This window comes from Hyperoodon ampullatus (genome assembly GCF_949752795.1).
Source record: "Hyperoodon ampullatus genome assembly, chromosome: 15".
Classification (NCBI taxonomy): domain Eukaryota; kingdom Metazoa; phylum Chordata; class Mammalia; order Artiodactyla; family Ziphiidae; genus Hyperoodon; species Hyperoodon ampullatus.
Window position 1 is genome coordinate 87,669,799 of NC_136928.1, and position 15,207 is coordinate 87,685,005.

At 48.5% G+C, this 15,207-nt stretch overlaps 1 protein-coding gene across 7 annotated transcripts in view; it reads left to right on the forward strand.

Moving 5' to 3' along the window:
- The window catches only part of MYT1L (myelin transcription factor 1 like), a gene marked incomplete at both ends in the record, with an annotated part of 135,813 nt that overhangs the window by 57,388 nt on the left and 63,218 nt on the right, over positions 1 to 15,207 (forward strand). For all 7 annotated transcript variants that reach the window (XM_079720699.1, XM_079720700.1, XM_079720701.1 and 4 more), the window contains 4 exons: positions 5,862 to 6,109; positions 8,452 to 8,688; positions 10,467 to 10,588; positions 11,465 to 11,533. In XM_079720699.1, the coding sequence (XP_079576825.1) occupies positions 5,862 to 6,109; positions 8,452 to 8,688; positions 10,467 to 10,588; positions 11,465 to 11,533 (676 nt within the window). The remainder of the gene's footprint in view (positions 1 to 5,861; positions 6,110 to 8,451; positions 8,689 to 10,466; positions 10,589 to 11,464; positions 11,534 to 15,207) is intronic.

A 15,207-nucleotide genomic window follows, 5' to 3' on the forward strand; every position in this document is an offset into this window, starting at 1 on the left:
TGCTTTGGGAGTTCCAAAACCTTTTTACAATTCTACATTATTTTAGTCATTCTTTGCCTTAAAACAATTAATTTGTATGGTGAATGAAATGTAATATTTATTTGATGTATCTCAGATTGATTACCCTTGCATGTATCAATTCTAAATATATAGGAACAAAGATGGAAGTGGGAAAAGGGAGTGGCTTAGGGTATAACAGAAAATAATTTGGGTTTTTGTAATAACAATTTGCCAATTTCAGGCTTTGTTATAACTTCATTCGATTGCAAATGAGGGCCCAAAAGAATTTGAATCCACATAATTAAGGATTGTGCTTGTAGGATTCCCAGTTCACTGACATTTTGTAGTGATCTGATGGGCACTTTTGCCAGGTGGTCATTGCTACATACGTCTTGTTGCTGTTGTCCTGTGAGACCTGATTTCCTTCACCCCATTGTTCTGGCTGGATCTGGGTGAAGTCGTGACCAGGAGGGCACATGTCTGGTCACAGTGCGCTTTCTCAGGTCTTCCATTGAGGAGCCATGTGATATTAGATACATTAATCTTCCTGTGTGGTAGTTTCCCCAAGAGCAGAGGTAGTGATCGTTCCCCGCCTGCTGGCCACGTGCGGCTGTCGCGAAGCTCAGCAGACAAGGCTAAAGAGGGGAACTCACGCATGTTAGTATCACTGGCATCTATTCTCACCCCCAGAAAAAACACCTGTTGTTGGAAGTGGGCAGAGCCCTGCTCTTCAGGTGACCCACAAATAAACAAGAACACAGAACAGAAACTTCAGTGCTAGATCTTCGAGAAACTAAGAAAAAGGGGAAGTCAGCCTTTACGACAACCTACTGAGAAGAAAACAGACAACTCCATTCCTCTTCCACAAGATCCACAGTCAAAACAACAAGGGAGGTGCCCATTAAGGATGAGATGGGTAGGCTTAGGTTTCTTGGAGGGTGTGAGCTGGGGAGAGCCATCCCTGTGCCCGGGCGGCAGGCAGTGGACACCACAGAGTGACCAGTGTCTGCAGTCACCCCCAGAGGGCTGTCTCCAAGGTTTGCCTCGGGTGCACAGTGAAGTGGGCCATTGCTCCCAAAGAAAAACAGTGAAGTGAGCCTCCTGTGGGGCAGGGGAGCATAGTGCCTGGGAGCGAGGAGCAGGGTCTGGACGTGCTCAGGGGGACAGAGAAGCAGGACCCTTGCCTCAGGCTCTGCGCGTCGTACCTCGGCTTCCACCAGCTGTGATCAGAAACACTCAGCAAACATTGATTTACCCACCTGCATTCTCCCAGACACTCAATAGTTGCTATCTGTCTGTCTCATCTACCTGTCTGTCTATCCACATGTCTATAGATTTATCCCTCCATCCGTCCACCCGCCCACCTATCCATCCCTCCATCCACCATCCATCCCTCCATCCCTCCATCCCTCCATCCATGGGCCCACCTATCTATCCATCATCCATCTATCCATCATCTCTCTCTTCTTTCTTTCTCTATAACAAGTTTCAAGGAAGAGATTGTGGGTAAAGAGAAGACAGTGAAACACGTACTCAGGCACAGTGAAGCAAGGCGTCCATTCTGCCTGGAGGAGTTAGCATGAGCTTTACCAAAGTGGCAAATTTTAAACTTGGTCATGAAGCTTGAGTGGAAATTACTAGAGGGCAGGAAACCCACAGGTGAGTGGGAGCTGCCAGCAGGCTGGTGAGGCTGAGCTTTAGATGCACGAGAGGAGGGACAGGATGACCCTGGGGCACTGCGGAGACAGCTTTGGGTTGCCTGCCTCGGGGAGGAAGACACAGACACCGTGTGCAGGAGGTGACGCCCAAGGGAAGCCGGGAGCCCCAAGCCGGCATCTCCCCAGCCTCTCCCCCCATGTCTATGTTTTATGGTGAGCTAAGAATGGCCCTTCCATTTTAAAACAGATGGAAAACAAAAGAAGGAGAATTAGAATCTCAGCGTTCAGAGCAGTTTTACTGGCGCAGGGCTGCATCACCCGTATGGCCGGTGGCTGTTTCCCAGGACAACAGCCGGATGTGCGGTCCCAGCAGAGACCCCGTGGCTGACAAGGCTCGACCACTGCCAGGCCCTTCACAGAAAAATTTTCTGAGCGGGTCTGAGCCATCTTCGCTGTGTCTCTGGGCAATTTATCACCACCCTCAGGCTTTGTTTAAAACCTAGAAGCTCCCAGCCCTGAATGGGCCCCTCTCATGAGCCCCCTCTTGGTTATTCCCAGCTTCTAAATTCTCCTGAGCTCAGTCCTTCTTGATCATCTTTGAAGCCCCCTCTGCTCCTCCAAAGCCTTGTCTCTGATATGCCCACCACACCCACCATTGTCTGCCCTCCCCTGGTCCAGGCCTCATCACCAGGCGGCCTGGGCTGGCCCTCCGGGGCCCCAGGACCAATCCTCTGGGCTGGGCCTCCCGACCTCCCCCACCTCCTGCCACCAGGCCAGCTTCTCCTGAGAATACCTGCCCTCCCACCCCTGTTCTCCTGCCTCCATGCTCTCCCACATTCACCTCTGCTTCCAGAAGCTTCTCCCACAGCCAGATCTCTCGGACAGATGCCCGCCTGCACTCAGCAGCCTCCTCCCAACCTCCTTAGAGCTGCTTGTGCAGAATGAGGGGCACAGGCGCATGCTTCTGAGGGTCAGCCCTGAACCCCACAGGCCGGTGCCAGCAGGGCAGACAGGAGAGTGCAGAGAACACTCAGCCAGCAAGCGCATGCGAGACCAACAAAGAATCCGGACTCTGATTAGACGCGATAAACCACGTGAGCAAACTGCCTTCAGAGGTAACCGAACAGGACATTCTCGCGAGGAAGTGGCTTTTATTCCACTTAGGACTCTGCATCTGTATCTCACTTTACTTATGGGAAAGCACAGCTGTGGACCCACGTAAAGACTAGGAGTCACTGCTACAAGTTACGCGGCGTGGACCCCTGAGTCCAACCAGACCTGACGGGGCCAGGCCCCATCCGGCAGCACAAATCCTCAGGAGGCACATCTCTGGGCCGTATTTGGTTTTGTCTGCTTTTCGCAGAAATTCAGATTGGAAGGACACAGTTATCTATCCCCTACAGGAAACGTTATTTCAGAAGAAAGTGAGACGCACCCACTCAGTAAGACTCTTACAGGCAGAGTAGATTAATAAGGTGGAAGGTGGTTGTTTTGTTTTTCTCATTTGTCATATTTCATCACTATAAATCCCATGTCGTTTTTCTTTTTCCTGCACGAGAGGACAGGGTACCTGAAGAGGTATCTCTCAGTACGGTGTAAGGTCGGGAGGACCTCTGATGCTGTAAATGCAAGGGTGTCATTCTAAAGGAAAGCAGTTCCATCGCATGAGTTCAGTGATGTGCTGGTGTCTGGAGGGACAGCAACACATTTTGTCCGCGGATTGACTGGAAAAAGTTTTGATTGAAAATAGCTCTGTGCGTGGAAAGAAAAAGAAAGTGCGTTTTGACTTTGTTAAAGGGTGGGGGGCTTCCTCAGTTCTGGGCAGTGGGTGGCAAGGGCAGCGGTGGCCTTCCAGTGCCCCCCGCTCTGCGGCGCCCCGTGGTGTCCACGCAACGAGCCCCAGAAACTGTGACTGGTCATAAAAAATCAGTGACACTAACGGTTTCGTAAATGTCTTACCAACAGGCGATAATTATTAAAACCAAAGACTTTCATTACCCGAGAGATTTGAAGTATAGAGACTCATTTTCTTTTAGAACAAAGTAGTACATGATTGATGGCCCTTAGTGAAAGGACACTTGTGAAATGAACGCTGTCCTCACTTTCCTCCTGGGTCGCGTGAGCTGACAGGCCCATCAATAAACTGTCCACAGTCCCACCACCTGCTAAAATTCTGGACAGGTCCCATCAACTCAGCGTAATCCAGGAGACGTAGAATCTTTTCATTTAAATATTTGGTAAAGTAGAGGCACTTTCCAGAACTTTGCTGCAATTTGCTGCATAGACACACGTGTCCTGTTTACTTTGCTTTAGGAACTGAAATTCCTTCATTTCAAAACAAAACTTCTTCCTTATTTATGTGGACCACATTTCTTTTACCGACCCGGGGTCTAGTCCTCACTAGGGGAAAAATTCCCTCATAAGTGTTAGATCATTTCTCCCACAGTTTTTATCTTCCTATTTTTCTAACAAAATTGTAAACGATGTAAAGCCGCAAACTTTAGTCAATTTGGAGAGTCTTGTGAGCTGTGGAGTGGCCTTGCTGCCCTGGTCGGTTTACAGAGCCCAGTGGGCTGGTCCCCCTGCATGCTGCCCCCAGACCCCCGGTCTCTGCTCAGACGTGAGACCCCCGTCTCCCCACTGCTCTGGCTGCTGCTTTGACGTGAGGCTTTCATGGAGGAGAGAGGAGGGAAGGACAGACACACGGACAATGTGAGGACTGGTCCTCAGGGCTCAAATGACTCTGATTAGCAGAACGGAAGTAACTCCCTTATGAGTTACTCTTCGCGTTGGGCGGGTTTGAGGGTGTGGAAGTGACCTCCGGGTCCGTGCGAGGGGCATCGACACGGCGACAGCTTCCCTGAGGCCGCCGCGCGCTCAGAGCATTGCCAAGCCACATCCTTGATGTCAGGAAAGCTCAGTCTTCCGTCCAAGGTCAAAAGGTATCAATAGTGAAAGCTTAGCTCTTCTATCACTTGTATAGGAATAGGGTGCTTTGGGGCAGTTCTTGGTGGTGCTGTGATGACCACCTGTGATGTCTGTGAGGTTGTGGTCACTTCCAGACCATACCTGAGTGGGCAGGAAGGAGGTGCTGAGACGCCTGTGCCACACGAAAGGGTGGCTTGCCGGAGGGGTCCCGGTGCTGCAGAAGGGCCTCCTGGCTCCCTGCAGGCTCTCCCCGCAGAGCAATTCCTCCCTCTGCAGGGTCAGGTGAGCCGCTGATCCCTAAGCAAAGGGCATCCTGTGCCTTTAATGACCAGGGCCCATCTTAATCAATCATCCAGCAATCATTTTCCCGTCCTTGTGTCAAAAGAGGTTGTGAACAGCTCTAGCAACCATACTTGCTCTTGAGGGCCTGTTGGACTGTTGGGGAGGCTGGCTGTTCAGAAGGACCCGGGAAGCGAAGCTGGGGCGTGTGGAGGACGGTCGATCCCGCACGAAGGGTGGGGCTGCGGGCGGCACACGGGCATCTGCCCGTCCCTGAAGCCCTGAACGCCTGAGCATTTGCCTTGGCTTATGTGAGTCCACACGTGTGTGCGGCTCTCTCCCCGTCACTGGGCCTCCCCCCGGGTGGCTCTTTATTAGAATCACAGAGGGAAGGGGTTTCTATCGTGGTCTCGCCTGCACCCTGACTGGAATGCCACTCCCCAAAGCGCAGGTGCTTGCAGGCCCGCAGAGGCCCTACCTGTTCAGCTGGGTCACCTGCACAGGACAGTGAGCCCCAAATGGCCACTGTGGCCCCTCGTGGCCGGCCGGATCATCCGGTCTCTAGCGGGATGAGGGGTCTACAGGGTCCCCGTCACCCCGGCGAGCAGATGAGCGGTCATAAGGGGAGCCTCCCTCCGGCGGTGATCAGGCTGGTGCGGCCAGTCGCTCCCCACATCTCGGTGGCCGCTCCCTGACCGGAGCGCGCCCTTAATGGTTACGCAGTGGGCCCCCTGCCTCCCGCTTGAGAGCCATATGCGCTCTTCCCGCTGGTCCCCAGCTCTGCCCGTCCAAACATACACCATGTGAAAAGAGGAAAAAAGGGGGGAAAGCCAGACTTTTTTCGTTCGGGAATTAGCGGGTCGGCGGGCTCCGCGTCCCCCTGGGTACCTGCGCACTGGCGTGGGCGCCCAGGGAGGGCGGGCGGCGCGGGCGGCTCTTCTGTTGCCGTGGCCCCGGGCGGGGGCCCCGAGTCATCCCTGTCCCCTGTCTCCCCAGCAAAGCGGTACTGCAAGGACGCCAGCCCTAGCAGCAGTGCCGCCAGCACCTACGCGCCCAGCAGCAGCAACCTGAGCTGCGGCGGCGGCAGCAGCGCCAGCAGCACGTGCAGCAAGAGCAGCTTCGACTACACGCACGACATGGAGGCGGCGCACATGGCGGCCACGGCCATCCTCAACCTGTCCACGCGCTGCCGCGAGATGCCGCAGAACCTGTCCACCAAGCCGCAGGACCTGTGCGCCGCGCGGGTACGGGCCCGGCGGCGCCCCTGACGGGGGCCGGGGGCGGAGCCGCGGGCGTGGGCGGGGCCTCGGCGCATCCCCACCTCCACCTCCCGCCCGCGGCGGTCTCGGCCCGGCGGTCCCGCAGGCGCCTCCCCTCCAGAGGCCGGTGCAGACCGTGCGCCCGCTGGGCTCTGCTCAGAGGAGGCCTGACAGCGCGGGGTCCTGGGGGCACACTTTCCAGACCAGGAGAAATCGTCAGGTCTTTTAGATGAACGTGTCCATTTGGGACCCTCCTCTTTAGGACCCAGAGTCACTTCTGGAAACAGAAGGACAGCACGCTGGCCCCTGGCGGTTCCGAGAGCTGCACAGAGAATAGGAAGCTCGAGGACCCGTGCGCCCTGGACCTTAAGCAGAGGAGGGTGGGCAGCGCCGCAGTCAGGAGAAACGCAGGACTGCTCCCTCCCGCCCAGCCTGGGGAACAAAGGCAGTGCAGAAATCCCGTTTCCCCACGGGTTCCCAGCCAGGCAATTACCGCCCGGCTTCCATTAGTTCAAAACAGCATAGATGCCAAATCGGTGAGCGATACTTAGGGCGGTTCCTCGTCGATGGGCTCCTGGCATTGGGAGGAAGCTGTGCGGCCGCCGCAGCGCGCAGGGCTGCCCGGCGAGACCACTAGGGGGCCGGGGACGCAGGCGGCGGCGCGGGCGCCTCGTGCTCCCGGCCGGTGAGCGGGCACGCCGGCCCGCACCTCCTCTCCAGAACAAAGGGTCCCTCCATCGCCAAGTGCTGCTGGGAGTGCGCCTGAGCTCACAGCACTGACCGTAGTTGTTAGAAATAAGTGTAGTTTGTATGAGTGGAGAGAGGTCAGTAATTTTATGTTTTGCAAATGCTTTCTTCTCTATTAGTATTTTTATTCCTAGATTTTGGAAGAGTGTCAGGGGCATGCAGTTTCCGTGGAGATCAGGGCTGCTAAAATGCGAGGGTGGCATGGAGGAGATTCTGTTTAAGGGGGGAAAAAAAGACAGTAACCCCTTCCAGTTTTTTTCACTTTGTTAAATTTAAACTAAGACAGGCAGAATTATAATCCAACACGATGAAGGCTAAGTTAGTATGAAAGCTGGAAACCAGGAGTGCACTTTGACAAGAAGAGTTCAGGCAGAATAATATGCTATAATTTATCACGGTAACAGCCCAAAGGATGGGGTTTTCATTCCAAGCATCTCCCCTCCGCTATTACATTCAGAGGAAAGAGCTGCTAGACATCTGAGTAGGCAGCAGGTTTCACGCCAGCTCTGAAATCAAATTGCTCAAGAGAGTGTAACTCTCTGGGAAAAAAAAAATGGAGGATTGTCGGAGGTATTTTGTTTTTTCTTCTCTGTCCTCCATTTGCCCTTCCTTCTCTCCCTCCTCCTGAGAGGCAGGCTCTGAGGAATTCTTGATCTGTTTAAAGCCTCATTAAAAAAAAAAAAAAAAAAAAAAAAAAAAACACCCTGTACCTCTTCGTTTTTTCTAAAGCTGGTTGACTAAATTGCAGGTTTGCTGAACCATAGAGCAGGTCAGCCCGTGATCACTGCAGCAGTGGTGTGTTGGACTGTGCTTGCACATCTTCCTGCTTAAAATGGAAAAGTGTCTCTGCATCATAGGTCTTGTATTAGAAAGTAAATTTTATGTGGGGATTTTTGTTTTGTTTGGTTTCCTACTATATGCCCAGAGCCTGTGCCTGATAGGACTCATACCCAGAGCCTGTGCCTGATAGGACTCAATAAATATTTGTCCAAAAAATGGAAAAAAAAAAAAAAAGAAAGTAAATTCTAGTTCCTCTCCTCCATTCTTCTAAATTCTTGTGTTTTCCTCCACTCCAAGTCTTGGAGTATTAGCATCCGTGAAACTAAAGGAGCATTTTAATATGTATACAATTTTAGGTATTTATGTATAATCTGTACACACACATACATTTCTGATCTCTTAAGAGGTCTTTGAACTGGAATAGAATTGAAATTAGGCACTTGTTTTTCTTCTGGCCGGGCTTATTTCTAAAAGTAAAAATGTATTAGGAAGAAAACATATAGATCTCTGATAGGTAAGTGATAGAGAGATGACAGATAGTCGATAAGAGACAAGAGAGCAAGAGACTGATGGGTGATTAGTAGATAACAGAGAGACGGATGCGTGCCTGCCTCTGCCAGCCAATTTCCCAGCTGCGCGTGGGGAGCAAGGCAGATGGGGGGCCACGTGCGCTCGCCTTGGGCGCTTATACACGTGAGGCTGCAGTGAGCAGTTTCCAGTTTGAACTGTGTCCTGGCGGAAGGCAGGGCTGTGGTCTGGGGGATGGATTCTCATGGTCCCTGCGTCCTTCTGTTCCGCAGAACCCTGACATGGAGGTGGATGAGAACGGGACCCTGGACCTGAGCATGAACAAGCAGCGGCCGCGAGAGGGCTGCTGCCCCATCCTGACGCCCCTGGAGCCCATGTCCCCCCAGCAGCAGGCGGTGATGAACAGCCGGTGTTTCCAGCTGAGCGAGGGAGACTGCTGGGACTTGCCCGTGGACTACACCAAAATGAAGCCCCGGAGGATAGATGAGGATGAGCCCAAAGAGATTACTGTACGTGCTTTTCACCGACTGCCCCCCACCCCCACCCCGTCCACTCAGCATGTGAAGTTGGCACGACCGAGGGAAAATGCCCTTGGCACACGCCGTAACAGAAAATGTCTTTCCTCTTGAAAAATGACCTTTAGCTGACTAGGGGTTAGAAGACATTTTTGGTTGACCCAGGAGAGATTTAGCACTAACACTGATCAGAGTGAAACAAACCGTTGCCTCCTTTAAATGATGAATTTTATTTTCTAACAAGTGTGTTTTGTTGCAAACGATTTCTGTAGGAAAATGTGTAAACAGCTTACTAGTTCATTTTTTCTGGGTGATAAATTGATAGAATGCAGGGCTTTCCTTGCAGGTAAGGAATTATAATGAGACTCTTAAATACTTAAAATGATTAATTCTGTGCGGTTAATTAGCTGGCTCATTGAAGCAAAGGACAGGGTCTGTTCTCTAAGAAACCTAAAATATGCAGAAGAGCCTACCTACCCCAGCCTAGAACAAAATCATTTTAGTACCGTCACCTAAATCTTTGTTGACTATAATATTACCAAAACACCTATGTCAAGAACATATTTTTGAAGTAGTTACAATTTTCAAATTCAGATCATTAAAATAGTTATCCTTTAGGCTAAGAAAATAAATGAAAAAAAATGTTCTTTATTAGACTGACTTTTCCTCCAGTGTTCAACTCTGAAAATTATGACATCTTCTTTATCCTCTGAAAAATGAAAATTCTTTTTGAACATAATAGGGAGACCACCATACAAGCAGTAGCATCTTACAGAAACAGGGAGGTGGAGAAAAGGGAAACATTAGCTATTTGTAGGAATTGGCAGGGAAGGCACCTGTTTATAAGGCCATTACATCAAAAGCTTATTATGCTTATTCTTCAAACTGATTTAAGTATCCAGGCATCTTAAAGGAGAATGGAATCTGAGCAGCAAGCTAAATTCCAAAGTATTTTTTTCTCCTACAGTGTTAAATCGTTACTACCAAATAAGGCATGGTAGTTGAATCTTCGAATTTATTTTAATTAAAATTAAGCCCCATAAAAGGACAGCACTATTTCCATCATAAGATGTCACACAAGTGAAAACCCTTGCACTCCAGAAACACGTTTGCTGAACATCGCCACCTGTAGGAACTTCTAGGTTACTGCAAGGGCCCCAATTAACCAAAGTAGGTACATTCTATTAAAAAAAAAGAAAAGAAAAGAAAAGAAAAAAAGGGTTGCCTAAGAGTATTGTAAAATCACAGCGTCAGTCTAAACTGGACTTCCCTTGCCTTGGGACTTAAAGCACATACAATACTTCTGTAGTGTAGGATACTTACCAGAGGTTGTTAGAAGCCCCCGAGTCTAAAATATCTTTGGGTAAAAATGCTTAAGCTCCTCCCAGTGATGTTGGATAAAGTGCCGTAGGTCTTAAACCCAGGTGAGCAAGGTCCACCGAGCAGCCTCTCTGCCTGCCAGCCCGCTTATCTGTCCCTCCTGTCGGTACAGCTTCAGGAATTTGAATAAGGAATTTGAATTTGCCCACTGACAGGTTACCCTAAGTTTAGGAATTTAGAGCAAGTGATGAGAAATTAAAGTCCCCCAAAGAGAGAGATACTCTTTGAACGAAGTTGGGTTTGCATCCTCAGGGTGAGGATGCGTTGTGACTTTAAGGGTAAGGTGGGGAGAGGTGGACAATGCCGGGCAGCCATCCCCTGGGGGGACGCAGCCTCTGGTCTGTGTATCCAGCCGTCATCGGTGTGGCCCTGAAGCTGTGTTCTGCCCGCAGCCGGAAGACTTGGATCCCTTCCAGGAGGCTCTAGAAGAAAGAAGGTACCCGGGGGAGGTGACCATCCCGAGCCCCAAGCCCAAGTACCCCCAGTGCAAGGAGAGCAAGAAGGACTTGATAACGTAAGCATGACGTGAGGTGAAATTATCACTCTTCTAAACCTTCCCTTTCTTTGGCTTATCTTTAAACCGGGTCTGTATATGCCTTGCCGTTTGAGCATGCGACATGCGCAGCGTACAAATGTCCCCAACTGCCAGTCGGGTAGAGCGAGAGGCCAGCCGTGGACGCGCTTGTTCTGAGCGATGCTCTGTGCTATGGAGACATCATTTCCATGTGATCCTGTGCATTTTGCAGCTTTTCTTCAGGGCGCTTAAATCCCTGTGCAGACATTGCAGCTAAACTGGAAACAATGAAACTTTTTTCAAGTTTTTTTTTTTGAAACATACTTACTATTTTGGCTGTTTTTGTTTTTGTTTGGTGGCAGATGTCCAACACCAAGGTGTGATGGGAGTGGTCATGTGACTGGTAATTACGCCTCACATAGAAGGTGTGCCTTCATTTTTCTCATGGTGGATTCTGTCTTTTCAATTTATTGTTTTCAGCTTACCTCAACAATGCTGTCCAAGTACAAACGTTGAATTATGTGTCACCCCTTTAAGTGCTATATGTTGACCTTCAAAAGCATGCTAATTGACGTGTTGTATAATGTCTTTTATTTTGAAACAAACTACCTAAATTTGGAAAATGACTTACAAACATTGAGACCAAAGAACACAAATATTTGAATCTTATTTTTTAAAGTTTCTGGAAAGACATGTTTCCTTAAATTTCTATGTAAACATGAATTAGTTAATTATACCAACAAAATTCAATATACAGCACTTGCCCCATCGCTTTTCTGCATTCAACTTTTTAATTTCAGTTTTATGTTGTGTTTGTTCGGGAACGTAAGCTGGGCCTCGGGGCTACTCACCTGACTCTCCCGCCCTGTCTTACAGTCTGTCGGGCTGCCCGCTGGCTGACAAAAGCATTCGAAGTATGCTGGCCACCAGCTCACAAGAACTCAAGTAAGATTTAACGAAAATCCTTCTCTTTCTAAAATCTATTCAGTTGGTAGTAACAAAAAGGACGTGTCGTTTGAAAAGAAAAAATGTCTTTAAAAAGCCACCTGTGTGCATCAGCGCCTCAATTCAGCACACATGACTGGTCTTCAGGATTTTAGTCACTTCATCTGCCTTTTCCCTCTCATTTACCTCCAGCTTTTTCATATCGTATCCTTCTTCTATCTTGAATTTTCTAAAGCATAGGTATTTTCTCTCTAGATATGCATGCACGTGGAAGGGAAGTTTTACAGAGTTACTCAAACTTTTAGGCAGTGATTGATTGTAATGTAAAAAGTCAAAAATTGATTTCTTAAAAGTCAGTAGTTAATATGATCACTTTAAAAATGGATATTTAAATAGCACGAATGACAAAAACCCACCATGACCGTAGCTAATTCCTTCAGTATACCGTGGTTATAGCTATTGAGACTCCTTAGGGCAGTGATAACTCACAGTTAACTAAGACTTTTACCAATGCACAGACAACACAGCCCTCTCTCTCCTCTGAGCCTGTAATTTTCTCTGTCTTTTCAGCATGAATCTGGTCAGCTACATTTACACCACCAGACTAAGGGTTTTCTTCTATGTGTGTGTGTGTGTGTGTGTATACACACACATATATATACGTATATATATATATATATATATATATACACACACACACATACATATGCACATATATACATCCATGTTCAGTTACTAGACAGGTTTTGGAAGAAGTCAGTCCAAGCCATAGACGGCAGATTAAGACCTCTGGTCATCTAGTTAGAATGGATATTCAGGTGTCTGTAAGGAAAGAAGAGCAAGACTTGAACATTCCAGAACATAATGAGAACCAAGATCCCCAAATAATTGTTTTTAATTACCTGGCCTGTTATAAAAATCATCACGTCAAATTGCTCAGCTTCCATTTTGTTTGGAAATGGCTTTATTTCCAATGCAGAGAAGATTCTGTTTTCAGACCCCGTTGGATTCCTTTCCCAAGGACCCCACCCCATGCTCCCACTCCCTCGAGACAGACCAGGGCCTCCGCAGAGTGCGGGTTCTGTTTCACACCGTGTCATTTTTTACAGGATCCCTGTCCAGGGCCCTAGCGCCATAGATCACCTGCTCATGTTCAGTGACCTACTGAACTAGCCCTTCCGGCACGAGACCCTGGGAGTCCTCTTCATGGCGTGTAAACACCAGGAGGTCGTCCTCTTACTTAACAGCTGTAAAGTCTGTAGCCGTCCTCGCGGTGCCTGACGGACAAATAGCTTTTAGAACCTCAGATGGACAGAATTAGCAAGAGCCACCCAGGCCGCTGTGTTAAGACCTCTTTTTTCCATGGCTTGAAACCATATTCCCCTCACGATCAAAACCTGGTTAACTGCACTTGGAACTTGGCTAACATCAGAACGTGGCAACTTCCCTTTGACTCTCTTGATGAGGAATGCTTTGCCATCTCCAGTTCCAACAGGCCCGCTGTAAACAGGGAAACAGCCTGTGGACGACTTGCATCTGGTGTGGCTTCTCCTTGGTGGTCTCCAGACCCCAGAGACCAGAGTAGGCTTCTGATGGTCCTGGTTTTCATGGCTTTGCACCCTCTGACTTTGGTCTTGGAAGGTCGTGTTGATCTGAAGTCCCAGGCAGACCTGCTTCTCCTCCGGTGTTGGCACTTTCTTCTTGTCGTGAGTTCTTGGAAGATGGTGTGATGGTCCGTACCATCTGCATCTTCAGAGTGGTGTCCGAGCGCTCTTCACATCCTCCTGGGCGGTGTCAGGCCGTGTGTTCCCTCCTCCCTCCCTCCTCCTGGGGGTCGGGGTGGGAGGTGAGTATCTTCCAGAGGGCGGTGGCTTCTCCTGATTTACGCTGATCTAAAGGCCACAGTCACCTGTAACTTGTCTTTGCAGCAAGTGAATCCCACTTCAATTGACCCTTTTTCTGGGAAATCCAAACTTGACAAATTTTCTGAAATGATTTGTTTTTAAGAATTGATCTTCAAAACTAGGGATTTCACTTACATGTCTACTATAAATAATCTGATATTTAAATGACCATTTTTTACTTGATGATAAGTCTTTCTCAACTGAGGGAACCATATATTTTAATGCATTGGTTTTTTTTTTAATCTTTTAATTGATGACAGCCCTCCATCCATGGCTTTTTCATGCGGGTCACAAAGGCTTTCCTGTGCACAGGAGCAGAGATGAATCCCTTTAGGATTTGCAACTGCTTTCTCTAGAATAATTCATGCATGTGCCCTTTTCAATAGCTTATTCTTCACATATGTATTTTAAAAGCTTTGGTCAATTTCCACTGCACAGCCTCTTGCCTGATTGAGAGAGTCCTTGTGTGATGCAGTGATCTCCACTTCTTCATAGAGACACCTTAGGAAGTGGGTCGCAATTGCCTCAAAAATGTTTCTCACTTCTGCATCAGCTAAGAAATAGAACCTCCTGGGAATATTCCTCTTGTCACTTCTGATGTTGAATTTTGTTAGTTGGCCGTTAACAGGACATTCTTGATCTCAGACAGACGAGTTTTGCCAGATACTCTCTGGGTCTTGGGTCCTCCATCCTCTTAAACTTCCTGAGATAAGACCTTGCTCCATTCTCATCCAGAACAGCACATGTGGGATAGTCTTAAAAAGAAGCCGATCGTGTTGTCGAATTATGTACAATATGTAAACTGAACCTGTATTAAAATGTAATGTGTTCGTGAATATCATTCAGTCTCTGCAACTATTGCTTTCTTGTCCCTGGTCCGTCTGGCGTAGAAAACAGGTTGGTGGCTGGGTCAGAGGCAGGTGACAGCACTGGTGGAGGGAGCCCCAGAGGCAGGCGAGGGGACCCGAGATGACCGCGACCCAGGGCCCCGAGACTAGCAGACCCTCTCAGGCTGATGTTTATGATGCTACACAGATGCCCAGGAACAGCCGCCCCCCTTAGAGGACTCCTGACTGTGAGGTTCATTGAGACCCCAGGCCAGGAAAAAAACAAAAGAATGAAATTGTCCAAATGAATGTGATTTTTTTGGTGAGGACTCTGCCTAACATGAGGGAAGTTTCTTCTCTAAAAGTTTCATTGGCTAAGATCCCCTGAAAGTAGCAACCTGAAAGAACTTGCAAATCACATCACATCATCCTCAGCCTTTTTTTTTTTTTTTTAAGAAACCACATCCTCCCAGCCAGAAATTATTTTTCCTACTTCCAGATGCAAGATCAGCACAGGCACGGGCATGATGTAGGTGTTTTAGCCACCTCCATGAGCGGTTTAAACCGATTAAAAACTGACTTAAATCAGAGGCAATTAGCTCTAAAAACAGGCCCCCAAATTGGCTTCCATTTATACTCAGTTGGCCACATTTAGATTCTCCCTTGTTATTCCTGTCTTTGTCTTATAGAACCAGAATCCCTGGTTAATGAGGGCCCTTGCAGGAGAAGGAATTGTCCGTCCCTGGTTCTCTTTACTTCTTCACCTTTGAACTTTGATTTAATCCTCGTGGGGTGGGTGGGGTCCTCCTTTGTGTTCTCTGACATTTAAATAGTTCTCGTGTGTTCTGTCTTTCCAAGGTATGTCTCCCAGGTATTTTCACCTTAGACATAGAGGAATTTTAACCACATACTCAAAAAAAAAAACCTTGTTTAAAACCTGGTT